The 24,348-nt window shown below is 48.9% G+C and overlaps 1 protein-coding gene across 2 annotated transcripts in view; it reads left to right on the forward strand.

Moving 5' to 3' along the window:
- Positions 1-24,348, forward strand: part of PCGF3 (polycomb group ring finger 3) — a 59,638-nt gene that overhangs the window by 12,771 nt on the left and 22,519 nt on the right. The window contains exons 2-8 of one of the 2 annotated variants that reach the window (XM_012663695.1): positions 2,631-2,669; positions 2,982-3,122; positions 5,711-5,828; positions 6,854-6,950; positions 10,495-10,550; positions 19,255-19,365; positions 20,627-20,715. In XM_012663695.1, the coding sequence (XP_012519149.1) occupies positions 5,720-5,828; positions 6,854-6,950; positions 10,495-10,550; positions 19,255-19,365; positions 20,627-20,715 (462 nt within the window). In that variant the 5' untranslated portion in view covers positions 2,631-2,669; positions 2,982-3,122; positions 5,711-5,719. Of the gene's footprint in view, positions 1-2,630; positions 2,670-2,981; positions 3,123-5,708; positions 5,829-6,853; positions 6,951-10,494; positions 10,551-19,254; positions 19,366-20,626; positions 20,716-24,348 lie in introns of those variants that run through there. The other variant, XM_012663696.1, reaches the window with a different exon arrangement.

A 24,348-nucleotide genomic window follows, 5' to 3' on the forward strand; every position in this document is an offset into this window, starting at 1 on the left:
GGTTTACACATGCTGAGTTTCACCGGTTTTATTGTGCATTTGGCAACTTTGCCCCCATCCTGTCTCTTACCACAACCCTGTGACCAGTTCCTGACCTGCCTGGACCCTGACCTGCTTCCTCCCACCAGCTTTGCCTTTTCTAGAACTGCGTATCCCGAGAGAACACGTGTCTGCGTCCTTTCAGGTCTGAGTCCCCTCCTGAGGGATCACACGCCTGCATCCTTCTGAGTCTGCCTGCCCTCTCGTGCGGCAATCCCGTGCCACTGGGGCAGCCTCCCTCGTTCATGTCAGTTTCTGAGATGCGTCTGCTGTAGGGATGGGCTCTGTGTTACCTGTCCGTTTACCTGTCGGTGGCATTGGGGTTGTTTCCAGTTTGGGGCTGTTACAAACAAAGCTGCTTTGAACATTCAGGTATGACAATACATGTGTTAGTGTCTCTTTTAAATAGAAAACTTTTATTTGGTTAAAGATATTTCCTTCTCAGCATACTAAGAGTTTTTTTTTTTTTAATCATGAATGGGTAATGATTTTATCAAATGATTTTTATGCATCTGTTGGGAAGATCATATGATTTTTCTCTTATCTTTTGTCTTGGATTACATTTCACTGGGTGTTAAGCCTACCTGGGGTTCTAGGGATAAACCTAATTCGATCAGAGTGATGATCCTCCTTACGCTGGCTGAGGGCGACTAAGATTTCGCTATGCCTGTAATCTCCCTCCTGGTTCTGACCTTGTCAGGGTTGGCTCTGTACATCAAGTTAGTTTTATAAAGTGGGTTGGAAAATACTGTTTTTTAAAACTCTCTGGGACGGTTTGTTTGTGATTGGATTGTCTGTTCCTTGAGCATTTGGTAAAACCACCCTTGAACTCCTCCAGGCCTGGAGTAGTCTTTGAAGGAAATTTTTTGACTACTTATTCAGCTTCCTGAATAGTTTCCTTCCTTTTCAGTTTTCTCTACTTGCCTCAATTCTGCTGGATTATTTTTCTAGGAATTTGTCAGTTTCATACGAATGTTGAGTTTTATTGGCATGAAGTTGTTCATGATAGTCTAGCAGTGCTCAAATGCCACTCCTCAGGTCGACCACCTGGTTTAGCGCCACAGCCTCCTGACAGCGCCCTGCCCTGGGGTGCAGTCAGAAGGACCGTGGACATTCGTCCGGAGTAATCTAGAGATGATTTGAAGTGTGCGGTGATGTGTGCAGGTTACATACAAATGTCACACCATTTCATATCAGGGACTTGAACATCTACGGATTTTGGTATCAGAAGTGGGTCCTGGAACTGATCCCCCAGGATACCAAGGGATGGCTGCATTTGTCACCTTTTATTATACACACTAAGTGTTTTACTTGCTCCTTGTTTATCGTCTGTCTCCCTCCACTAGAACATGGGCTCTGGGGATCTGTGCCTTTTCACCGAAGTCTAAGAACTTAGGAGTCTGGAGGCTCAGAGTCACCTGGGAACCCCTGGCCACAGTCTAATTAAAATGAAATACAATTAAAAATCTGGTTCCTCAGTCCCACGAGCCGCAGTCCAAGTGCCCCACAGCCACGTGTGGTCAGTGGCTGCCCGTTCAGCAGCAGAGACATGGAAGCCTCCAGCATCACAGAACTTTCTGGAAGCCTGGCCAGCATCTGGCTTTATTCTCTTTGTCCTGTTTCTCTTCTTATGCCCCGGACATGCCTGCTAATCTTCCCTTATAGTTGCCTTGGAAGCTTCTTTTCTTTCCTTCCTTCCTCCCTTTTTTTGTAAAAGTTAACTGAGCTTCAAGAATGAGTTAATAAACATGCAGTTACAGTGAACTCGAAGGTAAAAATGATATAAATTGGGTCTAAGATGGACATGGTGTGAGTATCCTTTAGCCAGCTGTTTCCAGGTTGTACTGATTGCTGTCTGAGAGCCCTGACACCCGCATCTACCTCCAGTGGTGTTTCCAAGCCTTCTCTGGAGACGCCAACACCTGGATGGGAGCGTGGGGGAGGCTCGCTGGAGTCCCTGGCACCCTCCCGGCTCCGGCTCACCCCACCGCCTGTTCCTTGGGTGGGGCCAGTATGCCCCTGGCCTGCTTGCTGACTCTCTGCGGCCCCTCCCTGGCCCCAGTGTGACTACTGCCATCCTCTCCCACAGAACAAGCCTGTCCTCTTCCCCACCAAGGCCTCCTGCCCAGGGCTGAGAGGGGGCTTTGGGGATGCAGAAGCCCCACTGGTGTGTGAGCTGAGCAGGGGGTGTGCTATTACTGTCCTTCCCCAGGCCCTGCCATTCACCCCACCTCCCCCAAAATCCAACCCCTTCTGGGCCTTCCCCAGACAGTGTCCTGTCTTCCTGGGCCCAAAGCAGCCTGGTGGAGCCCCAACCTGCCCCCTGCGCCCCCAGGAGCTGCTGCACACATGCCCCTGCTCCTGTTGTCTCCAAGGCCTCAGCTGGGCCATGTGACCTGTGTCCCTGTGGCAAAGCCCATTCTGCACCATCATTGGCTCCTATTTTTCTTTTGGTTGTTTTAAGGAAGTAAATGAGCAGATCTGTTGAACAGCCAGGCTCAGAGTTGCTGGTGGGGCAGGGGGCCCAGCGTGTGGGGGGCATGCCTGGCCGTGCATATGTGTGTGACACCCTGTTTTGTGCTTCTCCTCAGGCTTCACCATGTAGCGGTACTCCAGGCTGTCATTCTCAGGTAAATGCAATTTTAGCTGATTTTTTTCCTTCTTTCCGTGCCTGTGAATTGATGAACTTTACCATGAATTACACTTTGTGAGTATATTGTAGCCATAGAAAAAGTCAATTCCTTATAGCTCCTTTCAAATGTAATCGCTGAAGACTGACTCTGTGGAGTTATTTCTATATCTTCGCACTTTTCTCCTGACTAATGTTTCCACTGTTTGCCACGTGGGACTTGCTAAGGATTCTAGTAAGAACTTCACGACAGGATTGTAGCAATCGCACATAATGACGCAATGTGAAATAACAGGTCCCGTTTCTGTACTAGAAAATGGAAAGAGAGCAGAGGCCAGGAGGAAGGTGCAGAAGCGAGCCCAAGCCCGGAGCGAGGCAGGAGCATCGTGTCGGAGTGGTGGCCTGAAGCCCCCATGCCCCGGCAAAGGGACAGACAGGCAGACGTCTAGAGGAGGTGAGCCTGCCCTCCAGCCGGGGGCCACCATCCCACTGGTCTGCACTCTTGGGTGGGGGCAGCAATTCTGAGGCCCTTTGTGCAGAACCAGGTTTGGGACTTGTGTTTCTCTGCTGAATTTTCCTGACAGTCCTCACGTGTGTCCTCCTTCCTTTGAGAGTCAGAGGCAGATCGGGCTGTGGGGACCTCAACCTCAGCCCTTGATGGCAGCCATGCTGTGCAGAGGACTGGGTCTCCTGCTCCCTGGCTCCGTTGGGCTCCCCCCTCCTATGTCGGGGGACACTGCCATGCAGGGGCTGCCGAGTGCAGGGCCTTTGCGGCAGTGAGAGCTGTGAGCGTTTGCCGTGTCGGGATGTGCTGGCCTCGGCATGTACCACGGGGGCATGAAGACAGACGTGCCGCTTCTCCTCAGTGAGCAGCCCCCGAGCTTGGGGGCACCACCCCTGGGCCATGTGAGAGGCAGGTCTTGTCCTCCTTGTGTGCCTGGCACAGCCTTTGGCCTCTGTCCCGGGCTCGTCAGGACTAGCCCTGAGCCCGGCACTGTGTGCAGCAGCCTGCTCCTTGACCGTCCTTGCCTCTGTGACTGTGACAGTGTTGAAAGCAGCCAGCCCCTACTTGGGGCTTGTCCGGTTTCCCGGGGGTGAGTTTTGGGCTGTGCACTCTTGGCAGGAAGCCCCCGGAGGAGGCTGAGTCCTTCCCGGCCATATCAGTGGTCGCCTGGCTTCTGACCGTGGTTACTGTCACAGTGGTGTCCATAAGGCTTCTCTACCTGAAGTCATTGTTTCTCCCTCTATTGAACAAGCACGTGGTGGGTACATGGGAAAGTTCATGGTATTCTCTCCCTTGACAGTCTCATCCCTGTGTAGCATGCACTGCGAGCTCCTGAACAAAGTATCACTATGGTCGCTGTAGTGCAGCAGTGGCTTTCTAACCTGTCATTCCTCCCGCACTGACTAGCTCACGTTCTTCTGCAAGGAAGAGCTGTCCCTTTTTTTGTTTATCTCACTGTGGACACAGGAGCATCTGTGATTCTAATCTATAATACCTGAAGCCACAGTTCTCCCCAGGTGGGGCCCTGGGAGCCCTTCACACTGGTCCTTGTTGGCTCCTGAGCACTGTGGGACACTTCATGTTCATGCCGAGCCTCCCTGCCCATCCCTGGGTCAGCTGCAGATGCTGGGATCCTTGGTTTTTCTTCATGGACACTGGTGTGGAAAGACCAGGAGCTGGGTTTCCTGTACCCTGTGCTGCTGAGGAGTGGCCCTGTCCAGGCCTGGGTGGGCAGAGTGGGGCCGGCATATGAGCCACATGCCCCTGGCACTGCGCCCACCAGGTGTGGCCCACAGCACCACAGGGCTCGTCCCACCTTCACCCCACCATGCTCAGACTCCTTTTCCATCAGTGGAACCTGGCTCCATGGTCCTCTGTACATGTCACATCTCCCAGGGGGCAGGAGGAGCAGGTTTGACTTTGGAAGGTCTGTGACAGTGGGTAGGGAGTACGCGGCTGGCCAGGGGAGGTCCCCTTAGCACTGCTGGTTGTGGGGATCAGGAATGGCCTCATAAACGAGCTCTCACGGCAGGGCCCCCAAGGTGAGCCCAGTTGGGGCTGTCATGTTGAGATGGTGAAGCCCATGTACGTGGCAGTTGGTGTGTCTGGAGCTCAGCAGAGAGATGGTAACGATTGTGTGACAAGTGGCATCGTGAATACGGTAGTGTGTGTCACCAATTTTCTGTGCCCATTGAGGGAAAAGTCTACCTGCCTTACTTCCTGCAGATGCTGTGGGAAATGAAGATGGCGCATTCCACCAGGGCAGAGCAGGCCCTAGGGCTCAGTGGTTGCAGTGACATCAGGAATGTGGCCTCCCTGCTGCAGCCCTTGTGTTTTCCTGCCAGCCAGCAGGCCCTGGTGGTCAAGGGAGCGGCCCACAGCAGTTCCCCAAGGCAGGGCTCATCCTCTACTGGCTGGTGTGGCCCAGAGCTGGGCCTGGCCTTGTGTCCACCCTGAGAGGTTTGATCAGGTCCTCACACCCACGTCCTGTGGACGGACAGAGTGAGAGCAGAAGCTCTGGGAAGAAACATGGCTGATAGACAGAGTGGTGGGGGGCCCACGAGGCTTCAGCACATGCACACTTGGACTCCAGATGGGTGCTTGGGGGTCTCTGGTGCTGTGTGTGCTGGGCTGGGACATCCTTGAGTTGCGGGGAGGATGGGCGAGAAGGCACAGCAGAGGGCCCAGGTGCCCGCGGCCTGCCTGGCTTCGTACCCACCCAGGGCAGCTCCCCCTCCCCTCCTTCCTGGCCTGCAGCACAGTCTGCTTCTCCCTCTCTCTCCCCTAACCTTTCTGGAAGACAGACACCCCCTTAGCAGCCGCTCTTGGTGGGTCACTGGGGGAGGCATCCCCTCACCAGAGCTTGAGGCAGGAGGAGAGAAGCGTGTTGGGGGGCCGGGGGGACGAAGCCAGTACCCCAGGACAATGAGGGTGCCTTGTGTAGGACCACGTCCTGCAGGTGGGGGAGCGTGCTGGCTGTGACTGAGCCTTCAGGGCATCTCAGATACTGACTGACCCGTATGTGCTTTTCTCTGCAGGAGCCAAAGATGCTGACCAGGAAGGTCAGGCTGTGGGACATCAACGCCCACATCACCTGCCGCCTGTGCAGCGGGTACCTCATTGACGCGACCACGGTGACCGAGTGTCTGCACACGTGTACGTGCGACTGCGCCAGGTCTCGGGGGTTGGGCAGCTCCTACCATATGCTGTGCACCTAGAGCCCTCAGCCCAAGCACAGAGTGCAGCAGGACCAGGAGCAGGAACACAGAGCTTGAGGATGAGTCAAAAAAATCATTTCAAGTTAAAAATACAGTGGTGGTTTCAGTGGAGATGAGGGGTCGCTTGGGAAAGCTGCGTTGTTTCTGTGCAACAGCAAGATCAGTGACTGCATGTAATAGAAAGAATGTTTGCTTCTAACAGGGAGAGATGCTCATTTTTCACATCTCCAATTGAAGTCCTTAAATTTTTCAAGCAGAGCTGGTTTGTTCCTCACCCCCAGCAAGCCTGTGTTTGGACTGTCAGAGGACTCAGCTGGTGCAGAACCTGGGCTGCCGCAGCGGACGGGCAGCTGCCATGGGCTCCCGGGAGGCTCAGTTCTGAGTAGGGTGGCTGGAAACGCCAGTGGAAGAGCATCTGTTGGTTGATGAGGAGCATTTTGCTTAAACAGGATCTTTAAAATAAATTGGATACTTGTAACACAGATGATTTTTGATTGTGTATTTTTCACTTTAGAAAATAAAATATTTGCCAATTTTTATAGAATTTTTAATTTTATAGTTGTACTTTTAGATACTGGTGGGCATAATTTTATATGTTAGATTATTTTCATTGAATTTTATCTAGTTTTATTGTACAAAGAAAACATCATGGTCCTCTAGACAACTTAAACAAAATGTTACACATCGTCCCGTGTTCTGATGCCCCCAGCTCTCGCCTCGTGATGATCATCTCCTCACTTTAAGTTTTTCTCCCCATTTAATTCCTAAGCCTTAAACCTGTTGAGTATAGCAGTTGCCTGGGTGTCAAAACCCTCCCCTTGTTTAGTGAGCCCTTCCAGACGCTGGAACTGTAAAGGGATGTTGGTGTGTCTGCCTGTGTTCGTGTTCAGCGAGCACGGGGCGTGAAGTGGCATCTCAAGTCTGGATCTTAACTTTCTAACGCACATGTGCTTTTGATAACAGTCTGTAGGAGTTGCCTGGTAAAGTATTTGGAAGAGAATAACACCTGCCCGACGTGTCGGATCGTGATCCATCAGAGCCACCCGCTGCAGTACATCGGGTAAGTGCTGGCAGGCGCCCTTGGTGTCTGTGTCCTGTGAGCGTGGGCGGATCACAGGTCCCAGCCTGGCAGCCCGTTCTGTGTGGGCAGCAGCCTGTCCTGGCTGAGGCACCCCCGTGCCCACACTGCGACACCTGCACCCACTGCTCACCAGGCCAGGATTGCCCAAGCAGAGCCTGTAAATTTCCAGCAAATGATCTGAGAAAGCTCAAGGCCAAATGGAGTTTACACGTTTTACAGTGAATTGCCTGAAGAAAACTTTGGAGTGGAGGGCAGCCCTCATGCCTACCTTTCTGCCACGGAGCAAGTGGGCCCTGGGGTGCTGGGGCCCTGGCTGCCCTGTGCTGCCTCCCTGGGTCTCAGGAGGCCAGACCCACCCCCGTGCCAGCCGCCACTCCTGAGGAAGGGTGAGGGGCTGACTCGGCCCTGACCTGGGCCAGCCGACGGAGCGTGTGGTCCTCCCACAGAGTGTGAAACGACTTTCAGATTGGAGGGGTGTCCCTAAAGGAAATGAAATGCTCCCTGTACCAAATGAGAGCAGCAGAGATAATTCTAGAGACAAATCTTGAAGGAAGAAAGGCATATGTTTGTTTTTCACTTTTAAAGTTGTGAAATTTATCATGCATACAGTTTAGAAGCACCTGAACAGCTTAGAGCATCACAAAGGAGAAGCAGCTTCAAGGTTAACAAGTAAAAACTGCCGGTGCTCAGAGCCTCCCTCTAAGCTTCCCACCACAGGTGCATCCCAGACAGCACAGCTCGGCCTCACAGTTTCTCCAGCTTTCTAGACATGGGACCAGCTTGTGTTTTCTGCATGCCCTGCTCCTTTGATGGATCCTTGCAGTGTGTGTCACCCAAGCTCAGCATCCCTGGGAGAAGGCCCCACAGCTGTGTGTCCAGCTGGGCTCTCGGTACACGGCACCTCTCTGGGCATTCCTGCTGTGCCCCCCTGCCCCACCTCCACTGTTGGCCCCTGGGCGCACGGTGTCCTATCTTCCTGCTACATCCTGGCCAGTGCTTGGCTTGAAGGTGTTTAGTTTTGACAACAAGAGGGCTCTGGGGGGGCGTCTCATCCCACCACCCTGATCATGCGTGAGCTCAGACAACTTCCCAAATGTTGACCAGCCACTCGGGCTTTTCTTTTGGGGGTGACTGTTCACGTCACATGCCACCTTTTCTGCCAGCTCTGCTTGTTCTGCTTTGGAGAGATTCTGGGTGCCCATTATTGGCAGTCAGTGTGCACGTGCTTTCTGTCTTGGGGGTGCAGTTTTGCAGAGCTCAGGAGGGCTTCCCCACATGAATTGCTGAGGCAGGATGTAGTGCAGGTATTCATGCTGGTAGGGGTCAGGTGGCCTGGGGAGACTGTGCTCCCCTTGTCTAGGACACAAAGCTCTGGCAGCCCCCTACCATGCTCTGAGAGGCTAAGATGGGGAGCTATCTTAGGGACCAGGTGCTCTTTTAGTCATCCGAGACCCTCTCATCACAGGCATAGACTGTCATGCTAAGACAGAGGATGCAATAGGGGTATCAGGCAGTGTAGAGCTGGCCAAGGGCAGGTCTAGGCACAGGGGGCAGTGGTGGGACAGGGCAGGTGCAAGGGCCTTGGGGTCTGTGGCTTGGGTCAGCAGGGGACCAGCTCCACCTCTTGTCTCAGGTCTTTCTGGGAGCTCTCTCTGTGCTGTGCTTACATGGTGGCTGGCGAGCAGGGCCATGGCAGGCAGAGATGGCAGGGCTAGGTGCAGATGTGTGTCCTGCTGTGGGCCATGGCTTCCACAGTGGCTCTTTGTCTGCTTCTCATTGGCTGTGTCCCAAGCTCTACCTGGACTGCAGCCTTCACACCCCTCCTGACAGCAGCCTTTGTTCCTGATATGACTTTGCCCACACTGGCCTTCCCCCTGATCCTGCCCCTCCCAGAGCTGGGCGAGGTGGCCAGTGGGGCCTGGTAGCGTCACAGAGGCCGAGGGTGGTCAATCTTGCTTGGCTTTAGCATTTATGTTTCAGGACATGGGCTGGGACAGTACAGACCAGGGCTGGGGTCATGGTGGGAGAGTTGCCTCATGCAGATACTCAGCCCTGGGCCCACAGGATCTGGCGGAGACCCCAGAGCCAGTGGGGGTGAGGTGGGTGCAGCATCTGGTCTGGAGTGTAAACCTGTTAGCCATGAAGACACAGTCATTCTGCATCATCCCTAAGGAAGGGCCGTCACCTGCCTTCCCCCACTTCCCAGCCCCCGACACTAGGTCCCAGCCAGTGGATGAAGCCTGGCCACAGTCACTTGGGGCTCAGATGCCCAGTGTCCTCTCCTTGTAGGTTGGACAAGCTTTAGAAAGAGCCAGGGCATGGGACAGCAGGAAACATCGGGGGCATCATGTGCCTGGAAGGCCACCGTTTCCCCATGCCTGGGCAGGTGTTACCCACATGGACACCAGGATGCGAGCGAGCTGGTCGTGGTGTGAAATGTGCTTCCTATGTGGAATGCCCCGCCTGCTGGTCATCCCACTGCTGGGGTGTTGCCAAGACTTGGAGAGCCTGGTAGCCAGCAGCCTGCGGAGTCCTTCTGGAAGTGGCCAGAGACAGTCTCTCAGGACCCGGATCACCCACAGTGGCTATGGGCCCATGGGTGTGCCTGGCCCTGGTAGCTGAATTTCTATAAATTTTGTGAAATCTAATCATTTGTCAGTTATTTAGACCTTACTGATTTGGGCATACAAGGGTTTTCTTTTTAAAGAACTGATGTTTGGAAATTAAAATTCATTTGAAAGTTAGGAAATTCTCTAGCACTTTTTTTTTTTTAATTTCAGCATATTATGGGGGTACAGATGTTTAGGTTATATATGTTGCCCTTGCCTCCCCACTCCCCCCCCCCAAGTACGAGTTTCAAGTGTGCCCATCCCTTGGATGATGCACATTGCACTCTTTGTGTATACAAATACCCGTCCCCTCCTCCCCCTCCCCCTCCCCCTCTAGCACTTTTTACCCCAAAATGAAAACAGTTAAAGTAGGAACTAAATTTGAAGTACTGTGCTTATGTAGTCTTTTCAGAAACCCTTATAGCTCGGTTGTAAAGACCACAGAAGGGCCTGGTCTTAAGGATGTTTCTCTATGTTGTTTGGAAACATTACAGAAAGGCTTTCTGCTCAGTGGAAATCCCAGAGACTGGGAACCCCAAGACACACTCAGGGGAGGTGTGGGGCCGTCCCAAACACTGGGTGTCTGGCCAGGGTCACTAGGGGTGGACGATCACAGTGTCTGCCATCAGCTCACATCTAGCAGGCAGCGGCCCTGGTTCCCTGAGTGACCTTCTTATCTGTGCTGTCATCATTTGAATGTTTGTAAGCAGCCAGGGCCTAAATTCGATGACACATTAATCAAGTCATACATAACTTTGGTAGCACAAACATATTTTCCTGTGTAAACTGGAAGTAAAATTCTGCCAAAACTCCAAATTTGTGATTCTGGAGTTCAGTATTGTTAAGTGGAAAATGAATGAGAATTGTAGAATTGACATTTCTGGCTAACTCCGCCCATTCTGTTCTTTTGCCAGTCATGACAGAACCATGCAAGATATTGTTTACAAATTGGTACCAGGCCTCCAAGAAGGTAAGTCTTAGAATGTCTCCTAAGTCTAAGCCCGTTCTGGAAGCCTTGGATACTGGCTAGAGGCATAGACTTCTTTTTCCTTTCATTCTGTTTATTCATTCAGCAGCTACTGATGGCACCACTAGAGCATGGGAGCCCTTGTTTGGGCGGTAGGGCTCTTGCCCACCCCGAGGTCTTGCCCCACACCCTGAGTCCTGCCTGCCTCCCCCAGGTCCTTTCCCCTTCTCAGAGGTCCTGCCCCCCTCCCCCAGGTCCTTTCCCCTTCTCAGAGGTCCTGCCCCCCTCCCCCAGGTCCTTTCCCCTTCTCAGAGGTCCTGCCCCCAACCCTGAATCCTGCCCCCCTCCCCGAGGTCCTATCCCTCTCGCAGATGTCCTGCCCCCTCCCAGAGGTCCTGCACCTCTCCCAGAGGTCCTATCCCTCTCCCAGAGGTCATGCCGCCCTCCCAGGGGTCCTATCCCTCTCCCAGTGGTCCTATCCCTCTCCCAAAGGTCCTGCCGCCCTCCCAGAGGTCCTATCCCTCTCCCAGTGGTCCTATCCCTCTCCCAGATGTCCTGTTCCCCCAGAGATTCTACCCGCTACCCTAACATTCTGCCCCCCTTCCAGAGGTCCTGCCCCCTATCCGTCCCGTAGCAATAGCCTCACCAAGACCAGATGAGCAGAAACAGCTTGGCTGATACATGCTGTCAGAGCTGATAGCTGGAGTTTCAAGAAAAGCTTCATTATAAAGTCAAATTTCATTTAGAATTGAGAATAAATATTAGGTAGTATAAATATCCTGAGAGTGGAAATAAATTATTTAGGAATCATTCTATTTAAAACATTTCTGTAGTTGTGAATGCTGAAATGGGAGCCGCCCTTGTTGTCACGTGTGGGACGTAGGTGGAGGAGAGTGGCCTCCCAATTCTTGCCCAGGGTCTGGGTGGCGGGTGCTGCCTGCTGAAGGCCCAGGTACATTTTCCTGGCAAGATAGACATGTTAAGAATTCATTCGGAGGCTGGGCATGGTGGCTCACACCTGTAATCTTAGCACTCTGGGAGGCTGAGGTAGGAGGATAGCTTCAGCTCAGGAGTTCAAGACCAGCCTCAGTACAAGCGAGACCCCATCTCTGCTAAAAATAGAAAAAATTAGCTGGGCATGGTGGTGTGCACCTGTAGTCCCACCTACTCGGGAGGTTGCGGCAGGAGGATCGCTTGAGCCCAGGAGTTCAAGGTTGCTGTGAGCTAGGCTGATGCCATGGCACTCTAACCCAGGCAACAGAGTGAGACTCTGTCTCAAAAATAAAAGAAAAGCATCCATTTGGGCTGTTTCTCATTGTTGTATTTCAGAAAAGGGTTATAATTTAAAGTGCAGCTTAGTGTGTTAGATCAGCAGAAGTTGTATCTGACCTTTAATATGTGACTTGGGGAAATGATGCTGTTAGAGGCTTTGTTCACTATTCACAAGATTCATTCACACAAGAAGAATTTAGATTTCCTAAATAATGTAGATAGAAACAGTCTTGATGTCTGAAAGCTTTTTACTTCTGGGAAAAGGCAAAGAATTCTTCAAAATAAAATGCTGAGACCTTAAGAACTGTTTGCAATGGAATGTTTTAAACATATAAAAGTTGAGCTCCACGAGAACTCCACGTTTCTCACCTGCACCAGCAGTTTCCCGCCGTGGGCAGTCTTGTTTGTCTGCTCCCCTCACCCCACCTCATGTTATTTTGTCTATAATGTTGTGGTATATATCCCTACAGAATGAGGATTTTTTAAAAAATGCATAACCACAATACCTTTATAATAGTTAAGAAATAGCAGTGATTCCTTAATATCAAATATCCACTCAGTGTTGACATTTCTATCAATAGTTGTCTGATAAATGCCATCTTTTGCGATTTTGTTTGTTTTCCTTTATTTCAATCAGGATTCAAATAAGTTCCACGCCTGACACTGACTCCTAGGCCTCCTTCAGGTCCCCTTCTGTCCCCATCTTCCCTTCGTTCTGGGGTGTCCCCTGGGGACTTGCTGAGGGCCTCTTGGGAGGCCCCGAGGCGGTGGGATTGGGATCGGATCTGGCTCGTGTTCTCGGCAAGCCTGGAGCTTGTTTTCCATGTGGAGCAGGTGTCATCCAACCAGCTGGGGACAGCCGGACTCAGATCCTTCGGTTGTCACAGGCAGTAAAGCAGTCCCTTTTCAGTTCTGTGGTTCCTTCTTCCTGTGTTAGTTGGAATACTTCCGTAAAGACCCACTTAGCTGTTTGGTCCAGTCTGCAGAACAGTGCATGGCCTTTCCTTCATTTGTGTTCAAAACTGGCCTCTGCATTCACCGTCAGGCTGGTGGCTTTAAACCTATCAGGTGTTCTCAATTCATTGCATTTTTGCCCTTTTTGAAGCTCTGATCCTCTCTCCTCTGTGGCCAGCAAGCAAGCACCTCTTCACATTGGCTCCTGGGTCCCTTTGACATGCCCAGTGGGCTTGGGTGCTTCTGGTGCAGGCAGGTGTTGGGGCTGCCCTGTCTCCTCCCTGCCCCACTACGTCCGGGGCCCAGGCTCCCTTAGTGGGCAGTGGTGTCTCCAGGCCAGGAGGCTGGGTGCTCAGGGCCCTCTGACACCCTTCGTAGTGGAGGTTTTGGTCACAAAGAAGTCGTGCAGTGTGAAGACCACCTGGCTTTGAGCCAGTCGTTGGCCTCCACACACCTCGGCTTTCCTGGCACTGTCACTACACCTTGCTCTTTTCCAGCATGGACACAGTTCAAGCTCTCCAGTGCAGCGAGACCCTGGCCCTTCCATGTGCAATGCTCCCTGGCACATCTTCTCTCGGACCCGTGTTTTTTCTGTCTATATTCATTTGTTTCTCAATGAGGCAAATATTCCTTTGTTTCTCAAGCTTTCAGTCATTTGTTGTTCTTTAGAAAGATTTTTCCAACTCGAAACCCTTAACAGCATGACTGTGTTCTTGACGAAGGTTGCCTGCAGTTTCTTTGGTTTTCTTTGTTGTGCCAACAGTCATAAACGTACTTTCTCAGACCAGAGGCCTCTTCCTGGAGCATGCGTTAACCACAGTTGTGTGGTGGTCAGACAGTACCTGCCCTCAAGACTCCAGCATTGCTTCTTGGAGGGGAACACTAGCACTGTCCCCACCTCCTACTGCCTGGGCCCTGCCCAAGCCCCTCCTAAGCTGTGGCCTTTCCTCCCTGCTCTTGCTGTGACAGAGGCCTCACCTCGCAGCGGTTCCCTCGTAGATGAGAGGTGGGGATTAGGTTTTTAGTTGTTTGTTTCTTTTTGTTTTTATAATTCTTAAAAACCTGTCTTCCCAGAGGCACATCTTTATCTGTAAAATTTATTGAATTACCCGTCTTTACTCTCACAACGCCACTGCCCTGCTTTTCTTCACGCTGCTCACAGCTTCCTTCACGAATGGATGTGGCACGGTATTTGGTGCGCCAGGCTCTGCTCTGTCCTTGCTAATGGTCCGGAGGATTCCTTCCGTTGGCTCTATCTACAGATACTTAACATGCTTCTCAGTTTTTGATTTAAAAAATAAGGAACAGTGAATGTCCTTTTCTATGCTTTTGTGGGGTGACTCTAGCTGTTGGTTTTATTCTGAAAGTAGAACTGCTGGGCCAAAAGGAATCTGCACTTTTATTTCTTGCTTATTGCGCTGGCTGGAACTGGGGTCAGCACACTACAGCCCACAGGGCCCCCACCCCCGCCTGTCTCATGTGACCTGTAAGTTAAGAATTGCTTTTACATTTTTAAATAGTTGGAAAAATCAAAAGAATATATTTTGTGACATGAAAATTACCAGAATCGAAATTTCATTGTACCTGAATAGTTTCATTGGAACACAGCCACACTCATTCCATTCTGTGCAGTCAGAGCTGAGTATTTGCAACAGGCCACGCGTGTGCTTGGCATGCAACTGTGTGCTCAACATCGCAGTTGTAACTTGACAGCCTCTCAAGTGCCCTGTGCTGTCACTGTTTCAAGACATTTTTATTACCAGTGCATACCCAGCATGTCAAAGCAAGGACAGAGAAAGGGCACTTCAGAGTTACCCTTTGAAGCCCACTTTTCGTTATTGATTATTTCATTGATTATCGATTATTTCATTATTGAATTGTCATTGTGAGTTAGCACAGCATTGTGTTTATCATGCAGTAACACTAACTACAGGAAAAGAATACAACAGGCATCGGCATTACCAGACTGAACACCCATTGCAATATTCCCAACTCACAGGAAAGTGATATTTAGAAAAACTTAAGAATTTAAAATGGAATATTGCATCACAGCAGAATTTCTTCCCAAAAAATAAATCATTCTTCTCAAAAATAAAAAATGAGGATGAGGCAGCAATCAAAGTAAGCTTCTGATTGGCTCATTTGTTAGCCAAGCAACGAAAGCCATTGACTAATGGTGAGTTAATTAAATCTTGTTTGATTGCAGTAACTGAAGAAAAATGTCCTGAGAAAATAAGCTTGTTTGAGAACCATCAGCCTCCGGGTAAGAATAGGTGCTCAGGGAATGGAGGACACTGCAGATGACATCAGTGGCCAGTTAGCAAACAAGGCACATGATTTTGAGTGGTTTTCCTAGGCTCTCAGAGTCCCCGTGACTGCTCAGGAGTTGTTTATTTGCAAGTCAGTGCTAAGTTTGAAGTGCCTGGAGGGTCAGCCTTGGTGCTGGTCTCCCTGATACCACCTAAAGTGGAATCTGCTACGGTACCTTACAGCCAGTGGTGCTGAAAATGTGTGGGTCAGAAAAAGACTTGGACATGGGAACTAAAAGTGAGTTTGAGAAAAAGAAAATTTTAACAAATTTAAAAAGAAAAAGACTTGTACAAAACTAACAAAGCTTGTGAAAACATACGCTATTTGAACTTCATTGCCTTATTTATTAGCAGGTACTTTGCAGAGAATACTTCGATCTTTCATGTTATTAAACCAATGCTGTCTATGGTAGATTTCATGTGCCCTTGTGGATATAACCATCATCACTTTTATGAATTTTTGTCAGAATTAGAATCTGAATATCCTAACTTTACCTACCACACAGTATTTTCATGACTTAGCAGTGGTAAAGTTTGTGTGTGTGTGTGTGTGTGTGTGTGTGTGTGTGTGTGTTGGTTGGGAGTTTTTTGGTTTTGTTTTTTCTTTTTCTTTCCTTTTCTTTCTTTCTTTCTTTCTTTCCTTCTTCCTTCCTTCCTTTCCTTCCTTCCTTTCCTTCCTTCCTTCCTTCCTTTCTTTCTTTTCTTTCTTTCTTTCTTAGCTAAGAGCAGAGATTGTGATTTTTCTGAATGAGAAGCAGTACCTTTAACCACTATTGTCAAACACTGAATAGCTTTGGAAGTTAGCTTTTGCTAAAGACTTGATAATATTTTTTAATGAATTCAGTCTAGTATTACAAGGCAAAAACAACAGTCATATCTAAAACTGACAGTGCAATAAAGTCATTGTAGCAACAACTAATGTCACTTGAATCACAAGTGCTGTCACACTGCTTTACAGACATCCTGTGCTTGCAGAAGTGAGGAGAAGTGTGATCTTCGTTCCTGCACAGATTTGTGGCAGATGCATTTCCAAGTTCTAGCAGGGTTTTTTGGACCTCAATGGAAATGCAAAAGAAATTTCTACATTTCAAAATCCATTTAACTGCAGTCGAGGAGCTTCTAACTAACCTTCAATCAGAAGTGATTAATATGTAATAATGGCGTGATAAAAGGCATATACCAAGAGAAGAATTTAATAAAATTCTACAAATGCATCTAACCGATGATTCTCAAAATTATATTCCTCTGGACTGTATCAGTATTTCTGTGTGTAAAAACTCTTTCAAAGATGAAATATGTAAAATCTCATCGCAGATGAATATTATCAAGTGAACATGTACAATCAATTCTGATAAGAGGGGCACAACTTTTAACTCCAACTGAACAAATGTTATCCCTCCGGAAAGGATTCCATTCTTCTCATTCATAGGCCTGTGTCACGAAAAAATTACGCTTCATCGTTACTATATTCTGAATTTCATCAATAAAAAAATTTGTGGAAATTTGTTTTCTCTCCTGTTGTTGCAAGTACTTATATAATATCTCAGTTTTACAACTTAGCTCATAAAGCTTCAAATATTCATTTTGTGTTCCTTTATAGAAAGAGTTTGCTGGTCCCTGGGCTAGAGCATCCAGTACGATGTTGAGTAGAAGTTGGTGAGAACGGACATCCTTGTCTTATTTCTGACCTCACCAAAAAACTGAGTAGGATGTTTGCTGTGGGTTTCTCGCCGAGCTGAGGAAGTCCCCTCTTCCTAGTTTGCTGGGAGGTTATCAGGAATGGGTGTTGTCTGCTGCTTTTTCTGTATCTATGGAGATAGTCATGTGGTTTTTCTTTCTCTCTCTTTTTTTTGTTTTGCCCCTCAAAATTCAACTTGATCTCTTTTTCAGTTTGTTAATATAGTGAGTTACACTGATAGATTCTAAGCCAGTGCAGTGTTACTTTTTAATTTTTGTAAAAAGTGAGATCATATGATGTCTGTGTCGCATAATCTGCCCTTTTCCATAACAGTATATTGTGGTGCTTGTTTTGTGGCAGTAAATACGATCTGTGTCATCGTTTGTAAGGGCTGCATATAGTATCCCACTGAACAGTGTTCCACTGAACCCTGCTCTCATCCCAGGATGCTCAGATGTCGGGTTTATCTTCTGTCTACTCTGGAATGCGGTGCTGAGGAGGATTCTGAGGTGCTCTCGGCCTTAGCAAGGAATGTCTGCCGTGGGAGAGGAAGCAGGCATGAGCATGGCTGTTCTCATTGGCCCAACACCTGTTGTTGGACACGCAGAATTTAAGTTGTTTCTGATTTTTCAGAATTATAGAGAAGGCTTCAATGAGTATATGATTCATGTCTCCTTATGTACTTACCTGGGTACTTCCTTAGCATGGATTATTAGCAGTAGAATTTGGGGGTCAGTGATTAAGTTTTTAAAATATTTTTTTATATATAATGCCAAGTCACTTTCCTGAAAAATTATCCCAATTAACATTTCTGTACCTGTATATACCTGACATTAGGTATTATTATTTTCAATCTTTTTTCATTCTGACAGGTAAAAATTTTTTAAATGGGAATTATTAATAAAACAAGGTATCTGAAGCTGGGTTGTTCTCCACCTGTGCAGGTGGGTTCCCTCTTTTGCACTGGAGACGCTGATAGGAACGGCCTCTGCTGTCAAGCGCTGTATTCCAAGCCTCCATTGCAGAGCTGCCTTTTATGTAATTTCTGACGGAAACGTTTCTTCTCAAGCTGATCGCAGATTGTGCAGCCTGATCTGGTAGCCCGGTGTGCTGTGTTCAGCGCCAACGCTCCCTCTTACTCCTCTCACCCGAGGCCAGTCCGCTCACACCTCTTTGACTCTAGAGGCATCCTCCTTTTTGTGCCCGAGCGCTTTGCCCTGTGCATCCATTCATTCCTGTTCAGTCGGGTGTCTGCATCGCATCTGTGTAGGCTGGGACATGCCCAGGGCACGTTCATCTCTCCCAGAGCTCACGGTTTGCCGGGGAAGGCAAACATGCAGATAAAAAGTTTAATGAAGCGTTACTTGGTCGACTACACATAAGTTATTTTTCAGAGTGATTTTTAGGTTATTGGTTCTAACTTTTCTTTGCTACCCACTGTGTGGTCTGAGCAAGGGTGTGAGTAAGCCTTACGGTCACATAGACGGAGCATTTGCGGAAAGTCAGTCAGCAGCTGTCTTAGTCCCACAGAATCAGTCTTTCCTTGGAACATGCAAGATTCTGGCCTGGTCCTGCTGTCTGTCCCTGGCAGGGTCAGGCTGACACCCGTGCTTGGAGAGCCTCTGGTCTAGGTGGCAGGGCTGCGTGCTGGCCTCCTCGGGGCGGGGGTGGCTGAGCTGCTGTACTGGCCAGTAATCTAGACAACAGGCTCACTGAGGGGAAGCGCTAGGGCCGTTGCAGTGACTTGCTGCCTGTCTTCAGTAGGAAACTCACTCTGTGGGGCCTCCCTAGGATCTGTGCGGCTCGACTGTGGGCCACAGACACCAGGCGGCACTCCTGACCCACCACTGCACAGACGTGGGCCCAGAGTCCACAGCTGTGACTACCTGTAGGCTGGGAGGTTGGAGTGAACTCAGGCACACAGATGGCAGGCCCCCTGGGACATGTGGCCTTGGGCTATCCTTGTCCCCCTCAAGCCATCACCCACCTACAGCCAGTGAGTGCTCTTCTGGGACCCCTGAACCGGGGGCCTTGGGTGTCTCTGAGATGGTGGGGTATGTCACAGCCACAGGGACGGTGGGAGAACTAGGCGTCACATTCATTGCTGAGCTGTCGGTGTGGGGAGGAGTCCACTGGCTGAACTACCCGTGGTCAGCCATGAGATCTGACATGCCACCAGTGCTGCCTTAATGTGTGTCACACCCCAGGTGACGGTGGTTCCATGAGGCTTGTGGGCAGCTGAGGAGGTGGTGCCCAGGGGCTCCAGTGCCTGTCCAGCCATCACACTGGGCCTAGGGCAGGAGGCGTCTGCAGGTGCTTTGGCCAGTGCACATCCTGCTGTGCTGAGTGGGGTAGCCTTGGAGGAATCACAGTCTGAATTTGTTGTCTTTGTAATCCAAATCTGTAATTTTCTTCATGTGATATTTGTGAATAGAATTTTAATATAATTCATTGCCTACTTAAGATTAAAAGATTATGTATTGGTCTTTAACAGCGGAAATGAGAAAACAGAGGGAATTCTATCACAAACTGGGCATGGAGGTGCCCGGAGACGTCAAGGGGGAGGCTTGTTCTGCGAAGCAGCACGTGGACCCCCACCGGAATGGTGAGTGCCAGTGCGCTGCTGAGAAGTGCAGGCGGCCGTGCTCCTTCAGGCCTCATGTAGGCTCTCCCTGGGCCAGGCCGTCTGCATCAGACAGTAGCAAGACTGGGTTGGGGGTGGTACGAGCCTCTGCCCTAAGGTGTCCCCTTCACTCCTGGGTTGGGGGCCGGCTGGGGGCGTCCCAGAAAGTACTTGGACTCGGGCAAAGTCAGGGGCCGATGGCCTGTGGAAAATAGTGGAAGGTAAACTTCCTGAGGCTTGGAACTTGGCTTGTCTTTCTGTAAAATGGCCAAATATCAGTTTGCTTTCAGTGTAATGTTAGTGGTATTTTAAAATCTGGGAATGTCACAACAAATTACTCAAATCTGTGAGGCTGTGGCACTTTCCTGGTGGACCACACACATCCCTAAGGAGTTTGTAGACCACTCTATTCCTGACAATCTCGGGGTCCCAGCTGTTGTCACTGGGAAAACGACCAGCTCTAGTGGCCTTGAAGGTCCCAGGTGAGCGTGGCCATGAGAAGCAGTTAAGAAACGTATCTGGGGGCTGGGCATGGTGTCTCATGCCTGTAATCTTAGCACTCTGGAAGGCCGAGTCTCGAGGATCACTTGAGCTCAGGAGTTTGAGACCAGCCTGAGCAAGAGCGAGACCCCATCTCTACAAAAAAAATAGAAAAATTAGCCAGGCATGGTGGTGTGCACCTGTAGTACCAGCTGCGTGGGAGGCTGAGGCAGGAGGATCTCTTGAGCCCAGGAGTTGGAGGTTGTAGTGAGCTATGATGACGCTACTGCTCTCTAGCCAGGTGACAGAGTGAGGCTCTGTCTCAGGGAAAAAAAAAAAGAAATGTGTCTGGGAATCAAGGACTCTCGTTCTGTCTTACCTAAGGTGAAGTTTTAATTTGAAAGTAGCATCAAGATAGTAAAATTTCAGGAGTCAGGCTCTGTTGAAGGAGCTAGACTGACATGGTCAGCACTGAACAGCCATAGGCTGCTCTGGCCATCACTGGGCAGTGGAGCTCGCGTGTCCCTCCCACCCATCCCTCTTCTGTGCCCTGCCAACCACCCAGCCTGGCACCTGCTGCTGCGGGGACCTGCTAACGCAGGGGAGCACTGGGTTGCAGCAGATGTCGTGGGATGCTACTCTTTGGTCCAAAGCCTCTTGGTAGAGTGAGTTTTTGATGGTGTTCTGAGCATACTGTAGAGTTTTAAAAAATGGTTTAACTCTTTGGATTTCATGATACAATATTTTCTATTTGTGCTAAAAGGTGAAACCAAAGCAGATGACAGTTCAAACAAAGAGGCCACAGAGGAGAAGCCAGAGGAGGACCACGACTACCACAGGAGTGACGAGCAGGTGGGCAGCGTCTGTGTCTGCGGGGCTCTGAGCTGTCTGTCTCCATGTTCCCCCATTCCCAAACCACAACAGACAAGAGGTCGGGAAGGCCAAGGGGAGAGCTGCCAGGCATTGCTTGGTGCACTCCCTACCAACACCTTACTTTGTTTTTCTTTCTTCCTTTTAATTACCAAGATAATACACACCCAGCTGTGACAGAGCATAGGTCCCCTCAACTTGGGCCTCTTTGGTCCCATTCCCAGGTCTTCACATTCATCGTTTGGTGCCTTTTCTGCCAGGTGCATCTCTGTGTCTACGAATATGACATAAAAGAAAGAGAAGCCCAGTACATAAAAAAGAAAGTGAGGCTGTAATCCTAGCACTCTGGGAGGCTGAAGCAGGAGGATGGCTTGAGGTCAGGAGTTTGAGACCAACCTGAGCAAAAGTGAGACCCTGTCTCTACCAGAAATAGAAAAATTAGCTGGGCATGGTGGTGCACACCTGTAGTCCCAGCTACCTGGGAGGCTGGGGCAGGAGAATCGTTGAAGCCGAGGAGTTTGAGGTTGCAGTGAGCTGTGATGATACCAATGTACTCTAGCCAGGGTGACAGAGCTAGATTCTATCTCAAAAAAAAAGTAAGTGAGAGTGTAACATTGAGGAACCTATTCATGTGTCATTTTCTATATTATCAGCTGAGAAAAGAAAAATTAAACAATCACAGAGATGCTGTTAAAGAGTTTGATAAAATTCCACATCTACAGAACTTTTTAATATAGTATCTTAATTTAAAAACTATAACAGTCATTGTAATACTTTATGATGAAATAGAAGCATTGTCTCATTAAAATCAGAAATAAGAAAATGCCCATTATCAGTGGTTCCTCACCATGGTTTTGGAGGGTCTAGCCCATGCAATGGGGAAACAAAGAAATGAGATATATATGTGAGAAACAAAAATGCCATTATTCTCAGACAATACTCTTGCCTTATATACAATCAACCAGAAAATTGTTAGAATTTATTGCTGCTTGTTAGATGATTAGATCAGCATTTAAACATCAGAAGCCATGGAGGGGAGATCTTTATTCACATCACTAATAAACTGCAGGCCAGGTGTGGCAGGCTCGCACCTGTAGTCCCAGCTACCCGGGAGGCTGAGGCCAGAGGATTGCTTGAGCCCAGGAGTTGGAGGCTGCAGTGACTTATGATCACACCACTGCACTCCAGCCTGGGCAAGAAAGCGAAACCCCATCTCTAAAAAACAAACAAACAAAAACTTTAAAATGTCCTGTCTTCCTGGATGGAAAGATTGGTGTTAAGATGTCAGTTCTTCCCAAATTAACCTCAGTGGTTGCAATCCCAACAGCTGCTCAGAAGCTCATCTGGTAGATGAACGTTTGGCAATAGCCGTGAGACGTTTCAACAAAAAGGAAGGTCCAGTGGGCACTGGCCATGTTGGAAGACATAATAACTGAAATAGTGCAATTTTGGTGTAAGAGTAGAATGATAGAATCTTATTTTTTTTAGTTGACACATCCTGTACTATTAAAAAAAATGCAGTGAGCGTTACAGAAATAGACAGGGGTCTGTGTGGAAATATGGGATGTCATAAAGCTACATTCTGGGTAGGTGGAGAAGAGAGGGCTGCTGAGTGAAGGGCTCCCTCTGGGGCTGAAGAGCAGAAATTTTCTTTTTGAATGGCTCCTGGTTTCATCCTGGGTTAGGGTTGGGGTAGGGGTTAGGGTTGGGGTAGGGGTTAGGGTTGGGGTAGGGGTTAGGGTTGGGGTAGGAGTAGGGTTAGGGTAGGGGTAAGGGTTGGGGTAGGGGTTAGGATTAGGGTAGGCATAGGGTTGGGGTTAGGATTAGGTGGCAGAGGCATTGTCTGTTGATGGCTTGGAAGCCCCTCCTGGGATCATTTAATTCTTTTCTGTAGCATTGATCTCTGGGTCTGTGTACATGCTCTGGCTGTCTGGGTCAGCCTTTGTTACATGGATTTAGTCCTCCAGCATTGAGGGACTGCCTGGGATCTTTTGAAAACACAGATTGGGGTCTGCCTGGGGGCCGTCCTGGCCAGTGAGGGCCGTGGACTCTGGGGCATCTTGCCACAGGCCTAGTACCTCTGGGGCAGTTTTCCACAGATTGATGTAAACCTAATATTAATATATATTAAGTTTAATTTCTGTTTTGCAGTTTTAAATTTTTCCAGTAGTTAATGTTACTAATTTTTCCTTTTCTCTTTTATCGCAAACATGTCAAAGATTTGTCTATTTTATTAGTTGGTTTTTTTTTTTTAGAGATGGAGTCTCACTCTGTCACCCAGGCTAGAGTGCAGTGTGTGACAAGCCACCAGACATTTACCCAAACTCAAGTGATCTGTTGAGTAAATGGATGCCGTGCAGATGTTGTTCAAGCTTTGTCTTGCATAGCCTTAGGCCTGTTAATGAGCTACAAAGGACATCTTCAAGAAGGGAGGGAGCATGACCAGGTGTGCCCGACCTCCCTTCTTATGGCCAGCAACTCAGCTTTAGGGTTTTATGGGATCCCCTTAGCCAAGGCGGTGTCAATTCAGTCAGCTATGGGCTTAAGATTTTATTTTATGTATTTATTTATTCTTTTTTGTCACCCAGGCTAGAGCGCATAGCTCACTGCAGCCTCAAACTCCTGGGCTCAAGTAATCATCCTGCCTCAGCCTCCCAAGTAGCTGGGACTACTGACATGCGCCACCACACCCAGCTAATTTTTCTATTTTTTATAGAGATGGGGTCTCTTGCTCAGGCAAGACCTCCTGGCCTCAAGTGATCCTCCTGCCTCAGCCCCCCAAAGTGCTAGGATATTAGCTGCTTTCAAAAGAGCCACTTTTTGTTTCCAGTTGATTATTTAATTTTCTTAAAGCATATAGTTTGTTTGTTTGTTTGTTTCCTGGCTTCTTGAGTTAAAACCTTTCTTTATGTGTTCTTGGTCTTTTTTAAAAAACCCATTTAAGGCTATATATTTTGCTATGGATTCCTGGCTGCATCTCCCAGACTTTGGTAAATAATATTCTCATGGGCATTCATTTCTAAAGAGGGTATAATTTCATCATATTTCCTTTGTAATCAAGAAGTGTGTTCTCAAATATCCAAGTGAAGCAGCTTGTTTTGGCTCCAATTCGCCCTGAGTTTCTCGTCTTCTTCCCTTAGTGGTCAGCGGGTGCTGTCTACACTGACCTCTGCTTTATGGGATTGAGGTCTTCCTGTGGTCCACTTGAATGCGGATTTTCCAGGGGTGTGGGGGCCTGTTTATCCTTTGGCTGGGTTTGGCGGTGAGTGTGGTGGTGACACAGGTGGGAGGGACTCTCCTGCTAACCTCAGGGACCATCATCGCAGGTGGCTCAACCCTGCACCTCAGTTTCTTCATCTGCCATATGGGGGCAGTAATAGCAACTGCCTCTGGGTTTTTGTGAGGGTCAGATGATCTGTTTGTAGTGAAGTGAGTGCATGGTAAGCCATCCTTCATTCTCTTTATTCTTCTGGTGGCTGCACTGACATTTTCACACGTTTGGCCTTAGATTTCGTGTAAGTTTGTAGGATCGTCGACGTCCGTAACTCCTCAGAACAGGACCAGACTCTGTGACTTTTTTCTGAAAGCTGCTTTCACCATCTTCCCAAACTTGTA

The sequence above is a fragment of the Propithecus coquereli genome, unplaced genomic scaffold (genome assembly GCF_000956105.1).
Source record: "Propithecus coquereli isolate 6110/MARCELLA unplaced genomic scaffold, Pcoq_1.0 Scaffold821, whole genome shotgun sequence".
In the NCBI taxonomy this organism is placed as follows: Eukaryota; Metazoa; Chordata; class Mammalia; order Primates; family Indriidae; genus Propithecus; species Propithecus coquereli.